Raw genomic sequence first — 21100 nt, 5'->3', positions numbered from 1 at the left:
ATTCCCTCCATCCTTCAGGTAACAGCCAGCGAGCTTTAATGTGTACCAAAAAACATTCCTTACACCATTACACCACCAACTATAGTACATTAACTGCATCCTCAGATTCCTGTCTTAACTGACAGTAGTGGACTGGGGCGGCTGCAGTCACGGGATGACAGGGTTGTTGCTCGGAGCGCCGCAGGCTGAAAGACACAGCCCTACGCCCCCAGCCGCCGGATGAATGGATGCTGATAGAGATCCCCTTCACCGCCCAGAAGGACCTTCTTGATGACAGACACTGGGTGGAATTAAGAGTGGGCCACAGGCAACGACGGACAGCAGAAGTCATTGGAGTGATGATTGAACACAGTGGCAGAAGACAGAATCCAACAAACTCGGTGCTCCGGGCATCTGTGAAGTAACCCACCCTCCCATTATAAGGCCAGTTCCCCCTTATAGTGCCCATATACTGTACATGCAACGGGGGGAGGGGAGGGGAGTCTATAAAGTGTGTCTACTAAGGGGGAGTGTTAAGTGTGCCCAGTAAGGAGCGGGGGATTTAAGTGTTCCCAGATAAAATGGCGGTTTAAGTGTGCCCAGTAAGGAAGTGGTATTTGTGTGTTAAGTGTGCCCAGGGAGAGTGGGGGGAAAGTGTGCCCAGTAAGGGGGCGCTTGCTTGGTGTGCATAGTAAGAGAGGTGGGGGGTTCTAAGAGTGCCCTGCTATAGGGGGTGCTAAGCATGCTCATTATGGGGGTGCAAAGTGTGCCCAGTATGGAAAAGGGAGAGTGATATGGGGGCAGAGAGTGTGTGTGTGCGGCTATGGAGGCAGCATCTGTGTGTGAAGTTATGAGATCAGTGTGTGTGAGTGAAGCTATGGGGGCAGTGTGTGAGTGAGGCTATGGGGGCAGTGTGTGTGAGTGAGGCTATGGGGGCAGCGTGTGTGTGTGTGTGTGAGAGAGGCTATGGGGGCAGCTTGTGTGTGCAAAGCTATGGGATCAGTATGTGTGAGTGAGGCTATGGGGGCAGTGTGTGTGAGTGAGGCTATGGTGGTAGCGTGTGTGTGTGTGAGGCTATGGGGGCACTGTGTATGAGTGAGGCTATGGGGGCAGTGTGTGTGAGTGAGGCTATAGGGGCAGTGTGTGTGTGTGAGGCTATGGGGGCAGTGTGTGTGAGTGAGGCTATAGGGGCAGCGTGTGTCTGTGTGAGGCTATGGGGGCAGTGTGTGTGAGTGAGGCTATAGGGGCAGCGTGTGTCTGTGTGAGGCTATGGGGGCAGTGTGTGTGAGTGAGGCTATGGGGCAGTGTGTGTGAGTGAGGCTATAGGGGCAGTATGTGTTAGTGAGGCTATAGGGGCAGTATGTGTGAGTGAGGCTATAGGGGCAGTATGTGTTAGTGAGGCTATAGGGGCAGTGTGTGAGTGAGGCTAAGGGGCAGTGTGTGTGGGTGAGGCTATGGGGGCAGTGTGTGAGTGAGGCTATGGGGGCAGTGTGTGTTAGTGAGGCTATAGGGGCAGTATGTGTGAGTGAGGCTATAGGGGCAGTATGTGTTAGTGAGGCTATAGGGGCAATATGTGTTAGTGAGGCTATAGGGGCAGTGTGTGAGTGAGGCTAAGGGGCAGTGTGTGTGGGTGAGGCTATGGGGGCAGTGTGTGAGTGAGGCTATGGGGGCAGTGTGTGTGAGTGAGGCTATGGGGGCAGTGTGTGTGAGTGAGGCTATGGGGGCAGTGTGTGTGTGTGAGGCTATGGGGGCAGTGTGTGTGTGTGAGGCTATGGGGGCAGTGTGTGTGAGTGAGGCTATGGGGCAGTGTGTGTGAGTGAGGCTATGGGGGCAGTGTGTGTGTGAGGCTACTTGCCAGTGTGTGTGAGTGAGGCTACAGGGGCAGTATGTGTGAGTGAGGCTACAGGGGCAGTATGTGTGAGTGAGGCTATAGGGGCAGTATGTGTGAGTGAGGCTATGGGGGCAGTGTGTGTGAGTGAGGCTATGGTGGTAGCGTGTGTGTGTGAGGCTATGGGGGCACTGTGTATGAGTGAGGCTATGGGGGCAGTGTGTGTGAGTGAGGCTATAGGGGCAGTGTGTGTGTGTGAGGCTATGGGGGCAGTGTGTGTGAGTGAGGCTATAGGGGCAGCGTGTGTCTGTGTGAGGCTATGGGGGCAGTGTGTGTGAGTGAGGCTATAGGGGCAGCGTGTGTCTGTGTGAGGCTATGGGGGCAGTGTGTGTGAGTGAGGCTATGGGGCAGTGTGTGTGAGTGAGGCTATAGGGGCAGTATGTGTTAGTGAGGCTATGGGGGCAGTGTGTGTGAGTGAGGCTATGGTGGTAGCGTGTGTGTGTGTGAGGCTATGGGGGCACTGTGTATGAGTGAGGCTATGGGGGCAGTGTGTGTGAGTGAGGCTATAGGGGCAGTGTGTGTGTGTGAGGCTATGGGGGCAGTGTGTGTGAGTGAGGCTATAGGGGCAGCGTGTGTCTGTGTGAGGCTATGGGGGCAGTGTGTGTGAGTGAGGCTATAGGGGCAGCGTGTGTCTGTGTGAGGCTATGGGGGCAGTGTGTGTGAGTGAGGCTATGGGGCAGTGTGTGTGAGTGAGGCTATAGGGGCAGTATGTGTTAGTGAGGCTATAGGGGCAGTATGTGTGAGTGAGGCTATAGGGGCAGTATGTGTTAGTGAGGCTATAGGGGCAGTGTGTGAGTGAGGCTAAGGGGCAGTGTGTGTGGGTGAGGCTATGGGGGCAGTGTGTGAGTGAGGCTATGGGGCAGTGTGTGTTAGTGAGGCTATAGGGGCAGTATGTGTGAGTGAGGCTATAGGGGCAGTATGTGTTAGTGAGGCTATAGGGGCAATATGTGTTAGTGAGGCTATAGGGGCAGTGTGTGAGTGAGGCTAAGGGGCAGTGTGTGTGGGTGAGGCTATGGGGGCAGTGTGTGAGTGAGGCTATGGGGGCAGTGTGTGTGAGTGAGGCTATGGGGGCAGTGTGTGTGAGTGAGGCTATGGGGGCAGTGTGTGTGTGTGAGGCTATGGGGGCAGTGTGTGTGTGTGAGGCTATGGGGGCAGTGTGTGTGAGTGAGGCTATGGGGCAGTGTGTGTGAGTGAGGCTATGGGGGCAGTGTGTGAGTGAGGCTATGGGGGCAGTGTGTGTGAGTGAGGCTATGGGGGCAGTGTGTGTGTGTGAGGCTATGGGGGCAGTGTGTGTGCGAGTGAGGCTATGGGGGCAGTGTGTGTGTGTGTGAGGCTATGGGGGCAGTGTGTGTGAGTGAGGCTATGGGGGCAGTGTGTGTGAGTGAGGCTATAGGGGCAGTGTGTGTGTGTGAGGCTATGGGGGCAGTGTGTGTGAGTGAGGCTATAGGGGCAGTCTGTGTGTGTGTGAGGCTATGGGGGCAGTGTGTGTGAGTGAGGCTATAGGGGCAGTGTGTGTGTGAGGCTACGGGGCAGTGTGTGTGAGTGAGGCTATAGGGGCAGCGTGTGTGTGTGTGAGGCTATGGGGGCAGCGTGTGTGTGTGTGAGGCTATGGGGGCAGTGTGTGTGAGTGAGGCTATAGGGGCAGTGTGTGTGTGAGGCTACGGGGCAGTGTGTGTGAGTGAGGCTATAGGGGCAGCGTGTGTGTGTGTGTGTGTGTGTGTGTGTGTGTGAGGCTATGGGGCAGTTTGTTTGTGCAAAGCTATGGGATCAGTATGTGTGAGTGAGGCTATGGGGCAGTGTGTGTGAGTGAGGCAATGGTGGTAGCGTGTGTGAGTAAAGTTATAGGGGCAGTGTGTGTGAATGAGGCTATAGGGGCAGTATGTGTGAGTGAGGCTATAGGGGCAGTATGTGTTAGTGAGGCTATAGGGGCAGTGTGTGAGTGAGGCTAAGGGGCAGTGTGTGTGAGTGAGGCTATGGGGGCAGTATGTGTGAGTGAGGCTATAGGGGCAGTATGTGCGAGTGAGGCTATAGGGACAGTTTGTGTGAGTGAGGCTATGGGGGAAGTGTGTGTGAGTGAGGCTATGGGGCAGTGTGTGAGTCTAGAGGGGCAGTATTTGTGAGTGAGGCTATGGGGGCAGTATATGTGAGTGAGGCTTTAGGGGCAGTGTGTGTGAGTGAGGCTATGGGGGCAGTATGTGTGAGTGAGGCTACTTGCCAGTGTGTGTGAGTGAGGCTACAGGGGCAGTATGTGTGAGTGAGGCTATAGGGGCAGTGTGTGTGTGTGAGTGAGGCTATGGGGGCAGTGTGTGTGAGTGAGGCTATGGGGCAGTGTGTGTGAGTGAGGCTATGGGGGCAGTGTGTGTGAGTGAGGCTATAGGAGCAGTGTATGTGAGTGAGGCTATAGGGGCAATGTGTGTGAGTGAGGCTATGGGGCAGTATGTGTGAGTGAGGCTATGGGGGCAGTGTGTGCTAGTGAGGCTATAGGGGCAGTGTGTGTGCCCAGAAAGTCTCATAAGTCTCTTTACATTGCCACATGGATTCAATCATTATTTCACAATGAAATGCAAATGGCAATAATTATTTTCAGTTGAACATGACTTCTTATGAAGTTTCCATGTCATGCTTTTCGCACTTATTTATTCTGTGTATGCCAATGAAATGGATGGATGGTTTCAAGACAGCCACTGCCTGTGCACTTATTCTCTCCCACATGACAGTAGGGAAACTGACATCTGAAATTAAGATATAATAATCGTTTTCTCACGACAGAAACAGTGAAACTCCCACAGAAATTCTTCCTGCCCTTAAATATAAGACAACAGCCTGCTGCACTAATAGAAAACAGAAGTTAGTCAACTGACCTGCAAGGTTAAAGATTGTCCCCGTCTAAAGAAGTTATTTATTTCCTGGAGAAAAAGCAGCGTTTAATTCTCATAATTTTACAATCTACACTATGAATGGACATAAATTACTATTTTTTTTCTTTTCTCTACCAATTACTCTTCTTTATCTTCAGCACTGTAGAGCCATTGGATTCCAGAGGAATGTTGGTTACCTTAGGTAACCCTTGCTGCTTAAAGACAGCTTTTTGGATTATGGAATGAGAGGCCAGAATGCTGACCTGCAATGTAAATATACAAAGAATAATTAAAGGAATTCTTCACTCTCCTAGTAAAGCCCAAATGTAATTTATGATATCTATATTTTCCAGGACAGTCCAATAGATTCTGGGATAGTGTGTTTAAGTTGTAATTTAAAGAGTTAGGCCCTCATTCAGAGCCGTACGCTCTGAGCAGAGCGCACGCTCTGAATGAGGGCCGCCCTCCATAAAAATGGAGCGTCCTCCTGGACGCTCGTATAGCTGTGGGTCACCACCCACAGCCTATACGAGCGTGCAGTTTGATGGCCGCGATGGTCGTGACCATCGCGACCATAGAAGCTGCGAGCCGCAGCCTGAGGTTGAGGTTTTCAACCGCAAGCTCCGGAGTGATTTTGGCTCTATCAAACCTTTTAAAAAATGGAGAAGTTGCCCATAGCAATAAATCAGTTTCTAGCTAGCAGGGCCGTAACTAGGGGTGTGCGACAGGAGCCACTGCACAGAGTGCAGGGCTCTGTGGGCAGCACTGTCTGGCTAGCATAATGCCTGCAACGGCACCCTGCAGCCAGTATCGCTGCAGTAGTGCCGCCCGTAGGCAGGCAGGCACCCTGCCATGTGTACAAATCAATACGCTCCAGGCACTGCTGTACTTCAGTGTGCTGGCAGTGTATGCCCAGCATTAGACACAGGTTAACAAAAGTAGTCAATTGTCTGAGGATTTGTCCATAGGATTTAAAACTGCAATAATAATAATAAAGGCAAAACACACACGGTTTAGTACTGTCATTTTAAATCCCATAGACAAAACCACTGACACTCAGCGACTTTGGAAACAGATTTGCTTAATAAATATACCCCTTAGGGGCCCATTTATCATTCTATATTTGCGGCTATATCCCCGAGAACGGGTTAACCGCAAATATTAAGTTTCCCCTGGATCTATGAAGGAGGGACCACAGCAGATATCCCTACATTCCCACTGGAAGCCGCATCCCCCATAGGTTTCTGTGGGGGATGTGATGCTGACAAATTTACCAACATCCGGAATACGACGCATTCCAAATATTGACCCCAAAGCTAACACCATCTGAAGATGGCATTAGCTGCTGTAGCCTATGGGCTACACCGCGCATAATTGGCCAGCGGAGCCCTCCCCGGCTATGGCAGCCGCTCATGTGCAGTCAGCGGGACTGCTCAAGTGCAACAGCCCTGGCAGCTCTCCGGGCACATCACAAGGAGGGGCTCCTTTCGGAGCCCTTATCCCTGCATGTGCTGAATGATACATTCCGGTGATATGATCGCATTTTACAATGCGATCATGGGCGGTAATGTTATGCCCAGATCGCATTGCAAATGCGATCATTAATAAATGGGCCTCTTAATCGGTAAGAGTCTAAAGTGCACCTGGAAGCTACAAAAGGTGTCCTGTGAAAAGGTACAAGACAAGACCTGATTCCTATGAGATCTGTAGGAGCACTTGCTAAAACATAGGCATATAACGTGCTGCAGATCAGCACTTTTGCAAGATTGTAAATGTGGCTTTTTGTTAAAAGGAGTTGCTAGTAAATATTACTGGGAGTAATGGGATTAATAGCACATGAAAAAAGGTCATATGGTATATTCACAGTTTAGGGTAATAAAAGATAGGAGGTATGTGTATGCTCAATGGAAGGAGAGGTTTCAGAATGCCAAACAGACTTATCATATGAGTGCTTTGTGTATGTACAGGTCCAGTGGCGGTTGCAGGGTGGGGGATGCAGCCCTTACCAAAACTGCCAGCGAGGCTTCAGTTTAAAAAATTAAATTAAATCTGCGGCAAATGCTGCTGCTGGAGAATACTCAATAATCTCACCGGGGATTGATCAGCTGGGTCTCTGTGTGATTGACAGGCGTGTCAGATTTGACAGCCCCCAGACTCCTGTGTCAGCTATCTCCCATTGGCTAGTTTTGGAGCAGACTTAATTTTATTGTTAAAACAGACCCCATGGCAGTGTTGGTAAGGGCTGCATTCCCAACCCTGCAACCGCAACTGTACTGGACCGTAGGGAGGGCGGTGCAGCCAGTGGTGTCTCCCATGACACGGTGCCACGGGGCGGCATGTTCATTGCACCAGCCCGCCATGCCCAGATGCTACCGTAAGCTGTATTCCCGGGAGCCTGCAATAATGCATGATACGCCCGGCTCTGGCTGTCCCCTCTTTATCCTATCCCAGCCCAGCTGTCTCCCGCACTCTGTGGGGAGATACACTGTGACTTCCTGACGTCTCATCCCATGATCTGCCCCTTTGTGGGATGTACTAAAGGGAAAATGGGGCCAAAATTTGGAAAACTGCTATTTTTTGAGTTGCGCCTGCATTTCCCATATGTACCAAGTTTTGGAATGCGTTACTTTCCAGAGCTTGGACCCGGTGGACAATGCCATCTGTAGATAGAGGTACCATATGCCTATGGGCTTCTTACCGCATTGTGCACTGAGAGGGATCCAATCGGCTCCCTCCCAGCACACAAAATATTAGAGAGGGTGATGGGCATACAATATATGAGGGGAAAAAGAGCATCAGAATTCAACTCTCCACATGCCTCATGCCCCTCGGACTTCCCCACATGCCGCTATTATGCACCAGATGCCTCCACATGCCCTTTATGTGCCATAAATCCTCTCTAGGTGACCCTTATGTGCCATTAGACCCCTCTAGATGCCCCTTATGAACCATCAGACCCCTACAGACGCACCTTATGTGCCATCAGGCATGTCCTTAATGCTCTTTTTCTGCCATTAGTTCCCTCCACAATCCCCTTTATAAGTAGTCTCTCTTGAATAATATCCCCAGGCTGTGATAATATTGTTCTCGCGTTGGTAACAATCTGAGCATTATCACGGATTATAAGGATTCCCCTCCCTCCCACATAGAGTTTTAATCCTTCTGTGCACTGCCATATTGTAGTTCACCTTGGAAGCAGAATTAAGCTCCACTTGCTCTGTACTAGTGCACAGTGCACAGTGGAACAGACCACTCACGAAGACGACGGTAAATCAGATACTCAAATAAATTATTTAAAAATAATTTTTTTTTAAATTGTGTATAGCTTTGAAACATTGGTCTGTTGGTTTTATTTTTAATACAAGTATCTTGTACCTATTAAGACCTTGAATGCCGTTTATTTGTTGGATTCTACATTTACATGGATTCGGGCACCAGGGCAAGGACCTAATCTTGTATACAAGAGTGCCCATACTGTAGTCTAATTATTCATTGAAAAATAACATACTTACAGCATGAACACACCCAGCAAGCCATGCCACCAGCACAAAATAAAGCAGGGTCCTGAAGAAAAAATAAACATATTAGAACATAATTATAAAGTACCATGCATTTGAAAACAGTTTGACAAAAAATAAATAAAATAAACATAGTAGTCAGCTGGTGCAAACTACATCTAAAGTTATTTTGGAAATTGATGCCACTTATTTATTTATTGTGGGTTTTATTTTTCCCGATGAATTATAGTTGACTTTTATTCTCTCTATTACTGTAGGGAAGGTTTGGTCTTTTTACACTGGATATTATGAACTTCGGGCTTTCACAAAAGAATAAAAAACCATATAGTCACTGTTTATAATAAGTAAAAATTGTCTGCTGCCTTTTCACAGTCTGTCATCCTCCAGGACCAGTGTTTCTAAACTCCAGTCCTCAAAGAACCCTAACTGTGCATGTTTTCCATATCTCCTTGGTGTAGCAAAGCTATATTCATTACTGACTGACATGTTTCAAAAGATCCACAGGTGATACTAATGTGTTTGTTTCACTTGTAATTCTGTGAGGAGACCTGTAAAACATGCAGTGTTACGATTCCCTGAGGACTGGAGGGGAGAAACCCTATCCTAAACCATAATACCATGACATGTGTTTGCCTATTCCTAGATCCATACCCTGTACATTTCTTGTGTAAATATACTAACCTACAGGAAACATTTGAGGGGTGATACACAGTTGCACACAAGTCCATTTTGTGGGTGGATCTTGCAATTATTTATCACTGCACATACTCCGTAGCCGCGCGTACGTGTATGTGTTGTATGCATCTCATTCGCAAATGCAATTGTTGCTGAATGGGTGTAACTGGGAGGCAAAGGGGTGTTAGCATGTAGGCTAAGTTGAGTGAGGGCGTGCCGTGGGCGTGTAGGCAGAAATCTGGGCTATGCTGAGTTGTGCATATGCAATAATTCTTCTGATTTCAAATGAATCTCTTGCATTCCTGCATCAGGTATGAGGTTGGTGAACGTGTGCATTGATAATGGCAAAAGGCTATTTCCACAAGTGAATGGATACAGGGAAAGTGCGGTTGCGTAGATGTGTACAACATGGCATACAGGCAAATATCCACATTTAGTTCCATGTACATAGTGTCAGTGCTATTGCAGCTAACTTATGTGCAACTCTGAACTGACCTCTCTGTATCCAAAACTTAAAAGTGGTACCCGTTTCCCTTTGTTTCCTTTATAGCTTACCAGTATTAAAGCATACCTGAGAAATATTTATATGCATGACCATTCAGCAGCTATAGCACGTACTTACTTTAACTAAACAACTAATTACAGTTTGTACAGTTGTTTCTTGTAGACACTTACCTAATAAATAATACATAATAAAAGGATGGCTACCTGAATTACATTATTTCATTTTACTCTCATTGGATGAACTGCTCAAATGTAATAATGATTTTTGACCAGGAAAGCAATGTAATTGTATTGCTAGGAGTATTTTTATCTGCCTATAGTACAAATATGGGGTTATTTTATTATTATATAACAGCATCATATTGTGCTGCTCATGCCAGAATTGTGCAGATCATGTCACCCTGAGTGGATCATTTCTTCCACAGGCCCTCACTTTCCTTCACTGTGAGCTGTATAATATGTGTCGATGATTATACTGGAGGCCTATGTATCAATATGTTTTTACATAAAATTATGCAGAAACTGTAGTTTCTGCATAATTTTATGTATTGTAGTTATGTACTAAGGGGCATATGTATCCCAGCTTGATGTGAGATAAAATTGTGAAATATATATCACCAACCAATCAGCTCCAAACTATCATTTCTTAAACACAGCCTGCAAAATCTAAGTTAGAAGCTGATTGGTTGGTGATAGATATTTCACAATTTTATCTCAGATTAAGATTTGCAGGATAAAGCACAATGCAGGATATTTCACAGAAATCTCTGGCAAATTGCTAATTAGCACTTCAAATCGCAGTCCCCATTATTATCTTCAGATGGTGTAAACTACTGTAAGCTTATGGAGGCTAAAGGTGCAGGAGAGAGATCTTTCGATCTCTCTCGCGCGGACCCCGGCCAGCTCCGGAAGCTGACGCTGTGTGCATGCGCAGTGCCAGCTTCCCCCGGAGAAGTCTTTCACTTCTGTGAAAGACTTCTACAATTTGCAGGGGATATAACTCGCAGGGACAGCGGTTACTGCAACCGCTGTCCCTGTGAGTTCTCCTTTGTACATATACGGGGATATTTTCATTAAAAGTTACAATATTCCCAACGATATGGACACATAATAATTGCGGCTGGTTCGCGATTATTAGTGCATAGACCCTTGAGTCTTTCATTTTAAATAGAGCTTATTTTTCTTTTAAGCACTGTAATAAATGTTCTGACTCCTTGGCTGGCTTGTTCCTTGTGCTATCACAATTGACATACACCTAACACAAAATAATCTGATTTGTATAGACACTTCCACCTCTACTTACCATGACACAACATGCTGCCCCCTTTGTGAGCAGATCCTCAGGTATCTCTTACTGCCTACAGTTTGCACCATTATGGCAGCTTTTCTTTTCCTGGCAAATGATCTGTTATGACAAGCAATACAAAGAGTATAAAAGCTTAGTTATTTAGACAAATGTAACTGTTTGAACAACTTGAGGTATACAATAAACGTGTCCATTATCTGTATTAGTATAAAAAGTTAATGGAATGTGTTAAATCCATACAAGATAAAAGTCTCTTTAAAATGACATGCATGACATGTACAATAGTTAACAGCTGTAAAATATGAATAACCTCTGGGTTTATTGTCTCAATAGAACTTCTACAAACTTCAAACTAACGAGGTTTGTGGTTGGAGATGAAACAGCTGCCCATAGACAATTACAGTACCTCTATGTGGGAGAATTATCTGCCTTTCCGACTTGGCTTCCTGCGGTCAGTGACTGACTGACATGTGCAGGTTTACAGTAGTGCAGTGTTAAAACGATCAAAGCCAAATTGAAGAAGTACATATGCATTGTTTTGTTCTCAGACTATAAAATGATAATTAAAGAGTTGTGAGATTGGAGTAAGCATCTCCATCTTTTCTAGTGATACTCTATATACACCACTAGAATTAGTTATTTTTGCTATTACAGTATCAAAACCCCGATAAAATAAGCTGTAAGCACTACACATACATGCAGAAAGCAATGTCAGTATAGTGATGAGACTATAATAGCGCTAAGACTATAATAGCGCTGAGAAGCTCTGTGCACATCACTCACCAGCAGCAGCAGCAGCAGGACGCCGCTCTCATGTCACTGCGGGCAGCTCCCCGGGCACAGCGCACAGTACCCGGCTCCCCTCTACGTCTCCCTCCGAGCCGGTGTATAGTAACCTGAATGCACCGTCCTTGTGCTGCTGACTACAGAACTACACAGGGAAACAGGACGGGCTCAGCAATCTCAATGAAGCTCTTCTCTGGAGGGTGGGGGATGTGGTGGGTGGGGTGTTAGCGCCAACAAACTCTGCAATCTTTCTCATAGCTCAGTTCATGTTCAGCTCCTAGTTGAGAAGAGGAAAGTTCTGAGGAGATGGTACCAGGTTATACAGCGGCATTTACACATTAATAAGAAGATATCAGAGCAGAGCTATTCGCCTCCGAAGTGGTGTGTGTGACCGCATAGGCTATCTCTGGCGCTGGACCATGACCTGGGACCTGCTGGTGGCGGCACTTCTCCTGCTGCAGGGGCTGCTCAGCGGCGCGGAGTCTGCGGTGAGTGCACCTTACAGTACAGTGTAACCTCACATCCACATGTCACACTCATGTCTCACCTCACAGGCTGTGTCATAGCAATAACCCCCGTATAGTGACCACAGGCAAGAGCAGCAGCACATATACCTTATCTAACATGCCTAGGTACACACTAGCCTGCCGCATCAATAGCACATATAACTTATCTAACATGCCTAGGTACACACTAGCCTGCCGCATCAATAGCACATATACCTTATCTAACATGCCTAGGTACACACTAGCCTGCCGCATCAATAGCACATATAACTTATCTAACATGCCTAGGTACACACTAGCCTGCCGCATCAATAGCACATATACCTTATCTAACATGCCTAGGTACACACTAGCCTGCCACATCAATAGCACATATAACTTATCTAACATGTCTAGGTACACACTAGCCTGCCACATCAATAGCACATATACCTTATCTAACATGCCTAGGTACACACTAGCCTGCCGCATCAATAGCACATATACCTTATCTAACATGCCTAGGTACACACTAGCCTGCCACATCAATAGCACATATACCTTATCTAACATGCCTAGGTACACACTAGCCTGCCGCAGGCACCATTAGCACATATATCTTATCTAACATGCCTAGGTACACACTAGCCTGCCACATGCATCAATAGCACATATACCTTATCTAACATGCCTAGGTACACACTAGCCTGCCACATGCATCAATAGCACATATACGAACTGAGGGAAGAAGTGTTCTGTTTGATAAATGCACTTTTACTTTTTCTGGTGTCCGGACCTCGTTAATTGCTCTCCCGGACAGTAAATCCCTTAAGGCCCCCATACATCAGAGATTGATTGCAGCAATCGTGCAATTTGCAATCGATTGTGTATAAAAATCTTTCCCTTTTTCAATCGATTGCAGATTGCAGAATTGCCACCATCGATTAAAAAAAGGAAAGATTTTTATACACAATCGATTGCAAATTGCACGATTGTTGCAATCAATCTCTGATGTATGGGGGCCTTTACCTGTAGATCCCATACCTGTAACAGAACACAAGCTACACAACACTGCAGTATATACTCAAGTGGATGTAATGAATGAGACAGCACAGTATGGCTGGTATGTTGTGCCTGACAGGCGTTGGATGCCTTATATTACAGTTGCTCATCTGTCACCACTCACCACATTATTGGGCTACTAGTGATATCAGTGTGCGGGGTCTCCCGAGTAATGTCAGTACAGCCCTAACTTCTGCTTAGGTGCTTCGTTCACCTTGGACCTAGGGAGATTTATTTAAACCTGGACTGTGTATATAGAGACAGTTATAACATTAATCAGACAAATGAAAAAAAAAATAATTATGTCAGTGGTAAACAATTGCCAATCATTTATAGTAACTTGTGCAACTAACACTACTGGCCTATAGGTGAGATTCCAGTCATAGATACTACATTAGAGAGCTTGCCCCTACAAACTACTTCACAGAAAACCATAATAATACTTAAAGAATATACTGTATATCTCAGTGTTACAGGATCTTAACATAACTACCTAAAGACATATAAGAAGTACATTTGAAGTGATCATGGAAGGGGATTTTCATGCACATACAAATGTCCTGTTAGGATGTCACTAAAAGACACTGAATGACTTTAAACTTTAAAATTGCTGATGATAATAAAAGACAAAAGCACAATGTTACATTACATACAATGCCATTGGTCACGATATTGATATGTATATGTTTGGGAATAGCTCAAGCTGCCTTTTTATTTTCGGTCAGTGTATTTTAGTTATATGTATATCCCTATGAGACATGTTCTTCCCCAATCTTTTTTGTTTGTGATTAGATTAGGCACATGTTTCTCATGATAGAGATCAGGCGAGCCACATCTGGTAAAGTATCATGTCTTCAGTCTTCCGACAGTCTACAAATCTCACTGAAATACAGAACATACAGTGACTTTTCTAGGTATCTTTTTAAGACTTCAGATGTTCTTAAATAAAATAACAGATTGAGTTTTTAAAGATGTAAAACAAAATAAAAGTTTACATAAGTACTCATTATTTAAGTTTGAAAATACTTCTAATACCTCCACTGTACAGCAAGTTCCTGCAAGACCAGCATTGCAGTGCTGCATCAGTTGCACAGCGTGGGGCCAATCACAGTGTCTGTGGGTGGATCATGTTCCCCATGCTGTCATATGCTGAGGCACTCCTTTTGCTTCATATTATTTTGCTTAATCTTTTACTCACAGTACTGAGGTCATGGGTTCGATTCCCACTACAGCCCTAACTGTGTGGAGTTTGTATATTCTCCCTGTGCTTGCGTGTGTTTCCTCCGGGTACTCTGGTCTCCCACACTCCACAAATATACTGGTAGGTTAATTGGCTCCCCACAAAATTGACCATAGTGTGTATGTTTGTGAGCATGTGGTAGGGAATATAGATTGTGAGCTCCACTGGGGCAGGGACAGTTGTACATGGTAATATATTCTCTGTAAAGCGCTGCGGAATATGTGTGCGCTATATAAATAACTGGTAATAAAATAAATAATCATCAATATACACAGAGAGTTGAGCATGAACTACTTTTATATTGCGCTACCATATCCAGCATCAACAGCTGAATAAGAATAATAGATTATGAGATCTGCATCCATCACCAACAGATTGGTCAGTATTTAAACAGGGCATGTTGTACATGCAGCAGAACATTGTATATTGGGTTTTCTCCCTATAAAGTGTGCTTCACAGATAACTGATCACAGGCCAATGAGAGAGTGCAAGTGTAGTGGTTACCTATCTGGCCAGATTAGCGTCATTTGACTAATATTTTTGTGTTTTGATCCATTAACTTCAACTGAAAAGCCAGTGCATACATAGATTAAATGAGCACTGTCAGCCCACCACACTAGGCTATTTGCAAACCATGTCATACACAGAACTAGTACATTACAAAGTAGGAATATGTTTTAGATTTGCATATATTCATTGGGATAAGTATACTAGTACAAGTTAACTGATCCACTCACAAGTGACACAGTAAAACTAATAATTTAGGCTTGAAAGTCTGAGTTAACCTGAAACTCTGGCCTCAATTTCTAAAGATTGCAGAAGAAAATAAATCTAATCCTAATTTCGTGTACATGCGTGCTCCAATCAGATCAGATAATCAGGATTCTCCAATGTAAAAACAACTTGGTACCACAAAAGCTGCTAGTTTACTGCACTGCCATGATAATAATGACATCCCCAGCCGGCAATGTTTAAATAATCACAGCCATAACCAATGTACTCTCATTTCTCCAGGGCTCCTATGCTTGCTTGGTTGATCTGGTTCATCCAATCTCAGAGCTCTGAGCTCTGGTCACCAGTTTCCTGGGGATAGAAAAAGTTTTGTTTTTCTTTTAATTTTTGTTCACATTTGGTAATTATTTATTTATTGTGTAAAGGTAGTTCTGGGTTGGCTTCCACATAAAAGTCATTCATGTTATTGTGAGCATGGGACTGGCGTAATGTTTTTGGAAAAAAACCCTCAAAATTGATGTCATATATCCACTACGGTGAGTTTGCTGAGATATGTGTTTTCAGCTCACACTCCATTTTCATAAAGAACCCCAGTCATACATTTCTTCCCTGGACCTCACCAAATAGAAGAAAGGCGAGGTTCCTCAACTCAATTACCATGGTACCATGACTTACATAACTTCATATATTCCCCTCCTCCAGGGCCAGAGAACAGCAGTATCACACTATTACGCCCAGCACACACAGAATGTATGTGTTTAAAGTCCTTAATGGACAGCTGCTGGTGTCAGGTTTTATAACTGGCCTAACAGTAAGTGGGAGAACAACCCGACACCAACACCTGCCTCATCAGAGCTATGAAAGTGTATACGGAGCTATGCTATTTACAATTTAATTTATACATTACTTCAATTTGTGATACTAATTAATGACCGCACAATGTATTACTCTACTGAAAGCTTTTTTTTGGTTTTGGTTCAGGATAGTTTCCTTTGCATGGTGATTTTGGTTAGTCAGTCACTCTGTTATGGTTTCTGTTTCTGGCTACTACAGCATAAGCTATGAGGAAGTACTATTAGCCCTGGAAGTAATCTCATCCATTTCTTATAATACACCGTCTGGACAACATATTGTAAAGCATTGCCAAATGTTAGAAGCTGGAGTTCCCTGCATGCTTTGAATAAATAGGACTGATCTCATGTATTGTTGATATTGTTGCCCAGTTTTTGTACTGCTGAAAATAATTACATTTAACGCTTGTCCTGGGACCACTTGTGAGTACAGTGCTTGTCTCTGTTCATTCTGTTATAGCTCTTCTCAAGGCTTATATTATTATACACATACAGTACATGTACTGCAATCAAGAGCAGAAATTCATTGTTGTTGTTAGAAGCTCGGCAGATGTGGATGGATGGCTAGAGGAAGGGCATAATTTTTGCAATTTAAAGGACAGCCGTAGGTGACATTACCAGCTATTAGGATGTGCTGAACTCTCCTCTAAGGGGCATATTAAGCTGGGCGCAAGTTTGTTTCACTGGCGCATGAAATTACAGCCAGGTGTGAGAATTTTAGTCACAGATTTTTTCTCGCAGCTTCAGAGCAGGTGCACAGTATCCCTGGGACCCCCGCCCCCCCTAATGATCAATTAGTCAATTAGAAGTTTTCAATTAGCTTAATTGGGCCGATAATGACATGCTTGCCGACATTCTGGCTGTCTCTTCTGTGAGGGAGCAGCCAGATCGGCATAGCAGGGGGGCGTGGATGGCATGGGGTTGGGTGCGGCCGGACCTCTTACCCGTCATTTGTGGACGGAGCGGGGCATGTCCACATGATCGCATCATTTTGGCCACGTCCCCGCTACACAATGATTACCAGCATTGTGAAGCAGGGGACATGGCCAGAATGGCGCGAAATGAATCGCGTCATCAGCCTTCCTGCTGAAGGGAGGCGTGTCTGCCATTCCGGGGGGCCGGGAGCAGCACCCGATTTTTGTAAGGCTCCTTTCTGAATCGAGAGGATAGGCAAATATTGTTAAAAGATGTGCAACAGGTAAATGGGGGTTTTTCGGATAATTTTTGAAAGTGGCTTAAATCTAATTAAATGGTCTCTCCTGTATTCTTCCTTTTATGAAAGACTTACACCATGGTTACACCAAACATGATCTATTTCACGCCCGGTTGGAAGCATACGGAGGGAAAGCATCTTGTTACTATCCCACATGTGTTATTCTGGTGAAGGATACATGAAGTGCCAGGATATAAAATTAGAAGTTTAAAGACTGAATACTAAAGAGGTAATAAATAGAAGGGATAGAACAGACTAATGGTGACAAACTAGTAGCTGGCGAGGGTGTTTTCTCTCCCTGGGATTGCCGGTCCAGACTCCAATAAGGGAATCCACTCACCTGTTATAACATCAGCCCAATTTGACTTCTATGGGCTGATGCAGTCCCCAGAAGCTGGGTTCTGTGCTCTCTTTTTTTACTTTCTAGACTTTTTTGCATATGTACAATGCATACGAGGTCCTGGGCCAACCACAACTGACCTGAACTGCTGCCCAGACGGAATGGGTTCGATTCTCGTCAGCATCAGCCCGACAGGAGCAGAGTGCGACGCAGCGGAAGCCCGACAGCGCTGGAAATCCCGATCGTGGATAGATAAGTATCCACTAACCTAACCTAACTCCCCTAACCCTAACCCTCCTTATGGGTGCCTAACCCTAACTTCCCCCCCAAGTGCCTAACCCTAATCCCCCCTCTAAGTGCCTAACCCTAACCACCCCCTTCCCCGCTGCCTAAACCTAAGTCCCCCGTAGGGGTGCCTAACCCTAAGTCCCCCCCGGGGGTGCCCAATCCTAACCCTCCCTCCCCCTAGCCTAACCCTAACCCTCCCGGGGGGGGTGCCTAACCCTAAGTCCCCCCCGGGAGCCCTAAACCTAACCCTCCCCCCCGCGGCTGTCCGCTCGCGGCGCCCGGCATCACTACGATCGTGATGCCGGGCGCCGGCCTCCCGGCGTCGGGGAAATGCGGGCGTCTACATCTAGACGCCCGGCATTTCACCCTTGCCAGGATAAGACAGTCGGGAAGCCAGCTGCCGGTATATAGGCAGTCGGCTTCCCGATTGCTTCCCGCCCAGACAGCCCCCCTCCTTCATAAAGGTAGGAGCCACCACTGTATATAACTACTGTAGATGTGATTATTTTTATCTCTTACACTGAACTCTTTTGGGGGTCTATTCATCATTACTTAATTTCTACAAAAGCAGGTAAAAATTAACATTTAAGTATTGGGGCCATTAATTCTAAAGGTAATGTAGGAGTTATCACTGATATCTCCTGCTTACCTTTCAGCCCCGATTGTCCCGCTGTCCCGATACAATTGTATGGGGACCAAATTCATCAAGCTCTAAAAATATACAATATTTCCGGTGATTGACTGCAGGACCATTCACCATCTTCACATGGCGTTTGCACCTGCACCCTCCCTCCTTCCTTATCAGAAGGAGTCCCAGGTTGCGAAGATGGATCCGGACTCCGGGGATTTTTACGCCTGTGTGAATCCCACTTCACGCAGTAGCACTGCCGAGTCAGACTTGGCAGTGCTAATTTATGCTGCTGCGGAAGTAGCATTGAAGGAGATCACAGAGACATCTGATTTTCGGATCAGCTGTCTCCGCATCAGAGCAATGTTGAATTGCTTTGGTGATTTTGTATCCACGGCTGCTACTCGCAGCGAGTTGGATACTTATGGTCATAATCATTCACTTTCCACCTCAACTTATCATTTGGTGCATTACCTAGACTGACTTTTGGTTTTAGTTCTTACTTGTTGTACTTGGTAAGTAGATTCATTCCTTTTCTGCTGGGTATATCATCGTCCATGCATCACACAACTACTAAACCCATTCCATACTGTTAATGGTTTTGCTTTTGCCACTTTCATCCCATTTAACAAAAAAAATTTGTATAATTATTGCTGAGTCTAAACCATTGGTTTAGTGTTTTTTGCTGCGGTAAAACATTAATAGGTAAGATATGTGAAAAACCCTGTGGGATAGCCATTAAATGTTACAGGTCACTGGACCATGAATTGAAAGTGCATTTGCCAAAATGTCTTTACATAGTTAACATTGTAATATATAAATGTTCCCAGCTCCCAGGAATTTCTATTGTAAGTACAGAAAGTCTTCCATGCCTTTAACATTACAGTCTGTATACATTTCATCTATTTATCACCACCCTGATTATATTATGTCTATAATATTTAAATTGAAAAAGGACATTTAGAAAACAGAGGTCAGATACAGCAAAGTTTACTCCATTTTGTATAAATAGCATTTCCCATAAGGTAAGGCTCTTTCAACGGTATGTGGTCAGGAAGCCGGCGGTCAAAATGCCGACCGCCGGCTTCCCGACTGTGAAATCCCGGCATGGGACTAATGATAGGCCTCGAAATCACGACACCTATCATTATCTCCATGCCGGAATCTCGAAACCCGGCATACTGAGCGAAGTTAAACCGGGCGTCGTGAGCGGATTAGCCACGGGTGGGGGAGGGTTAGGTTTAGGTGCTCCCGGGGGGGACTTAGGGTTAGGCCCCCCACGGGAGGGTTAGGTTTAGGGTGCGGGATGGGGGTTTGGTTTATGCACCCCTGTGGGGAGGTTAGGGTTAGGCACTAGGGGGGAGGTTAGGGTTAGGCACCCCTAAGGGAGGGTTAGGGAGGGGAAATGGATAGGGATAGCTTAGATACTTACCCTGTTGGGATCTTCATTCTTCTGCCTTCCGGCGTCGGTATTACATCTGCCTTCCAGCGGCGGTATGTCACACCAATTCCATTTCAACATTATATACAGTTAATGCATTTGCATCATTTGCACCTCTACATACATGTCTTACATCAATACACCACTTTACAAATACATGTCCCACGTTATTTCACCCATTTTTGAGCTTTTTAAAGAAACATTCATCTGAAAACTGACATGTCTTTACTGGCCAAATTATACTATTTAAACCCCTCCAAGTGCATGAGTAGTCACTGGGAATGGTGTACCAGTGTCCTGACTTTTGTAATTAAAATAAATATTTTCCCTACCTTTATTGTCTGCTCAGGGGGGGGTACGCACTAAAAAAACTAAACTCAAAGCGAGTTTGGAGTTGAATTGAAAATAGAATTTGCAGTGTGAATTTGCCGTGAGAGCGGAACGCAGTGCTTAACCTTGCCCACACACTATAGACTTATGGTTGTGTATAGGCATTGATTAGTACTGTACATTCCCTTATAGTAAGCTCTGTGAATCTCTTTACAGGAACATTGCTCTCCTGCTGAATATACTCTAGCATAAGCTGACATATTTATTGCAGGTTTGAATACTTCTATAGATGGGACTAGTGCATTCTAGAAAGTTGCACTTGTAAATTAAAGTTCCAACTAACAATGTGCAAAAGTTTCTACATTTCATTGTTCTTTTGGTGTGCTTATGGCCTTCTTAGCTATATACATTTATTGCACTTAGAATATTAACACTTCTCTACCATGCAAGAGCTATGATTATTCTGCTGTTCAATACAGCACACAGGGACCTATTCATCATGTTAATTATCGGGGTCTGAACGGACGCCGATAATTAACATTCTAACTCGCTGCTGCTGCCGGAGCAACTCATCAGTGCTTCGGCGCGGTGACAGCTGATGCAATATTAGCTGCCCCCACGAGGGGCTTCGCTGCTCCTTTTCAGAGCAGTGACTCCTTTCACAGCTCCTGCTGGAGCAGTGATGGGAGTGCGCATGCGCGACCTACAGGTCATGCATACGCACAAGATCCCCGACGTCCGGTGGAAGGAGTCTGACTAGGACGGAGGGATCCGAAAGGATCCCTCTTCGTAACCCGGCCCTTCTTCCCATAGGGAAGGAGCGGGTTGCGATGTCGGAGCAGGAGCATTTGCCATCTGAAGATGGCGAATGCTCCCGCAGTCAAGCTCTGAAAATATTATATATTCGGAGCTCGATGAATACTGTCCCCATACTAGTGTATGGGGACAGCGGGCTATACCGCGAAAGGAAGGTATG

The 21100-nt window shown here is 45.5% G+C and overlaps 2 protein-coding genes across 3 annotated transcripts in view; one reads left to right on the top strand and one right to left on the bottom strand.

Moving 5' to 3' along the window:
• The window catches only part of COL4A2 (collagen type IV alpha 2 chain), a 308996-nt gene extending 297352 nt beyond the window's left edge, over positions 1 to 11644 (bottom strand). For both annotated transcript variants that reach the window (XM_088458348.1, XM_088458357.1), the window contains exons 1-3: positions 11512 to 11644; positions 10726 to 10827; positions 8238 to 8289 (exon numbers count right to left, since the gene is read on the bottom strand). In XM_088458348.1, coding sequence (XP_088314474.1) covers positions 8238 to 8289; positions 10726 to 10796 — 123 coding nt within the window. In that variant the 5' untranslated portion in view covers positions 10797 to 10827; positions 11512 to 11644. The remainder of the gene's footprint in view (positions 1 to 8237; positions 8290 to 10725; positions 10828 to 11511) is intronic.
• A 126-nt stretch (positions 11645 to 11770) lies between these two features.
• Positions 11771 to 21100, top strand: part of COL4A1 (collagen type IV alpha 1 chain) — a 221134-nt gene continuing 211804 nt past the window's right edge. Inside the window, exon 1 of the mRNA XM_088458338.1 lies at positions 11771 to 12002. Coding sequence (XP_088314464.1) covers positions 11934 to 12002 — 69 coding nt within the window. The 5' untranslated portion in view covers positions 11771 to 11933. The remainder of the gene's footprint in view (positions 12003 to 21100) is intronic.

This window comes from Taudactylus pleione, unplaced genomic scaffold (genome assembly GCF_031769625.1).
Source record: "Taudactylus pleione unplaced genomic scaffold, aTauple2 ptg000041l, whole genome shotgun sequence".
In the NCBI taxonomy this organism is placed as follows: Eukaryota; Metazoa; Chordata; class Amphibia; order Anura; family Myobatrachidae; genus Taudactylus; species Taudactylus pleione.
Note: the sequence above shows the minus strand (reverse complement) of the source record. Positions and strands in the feature narration are given on the sequence as shown.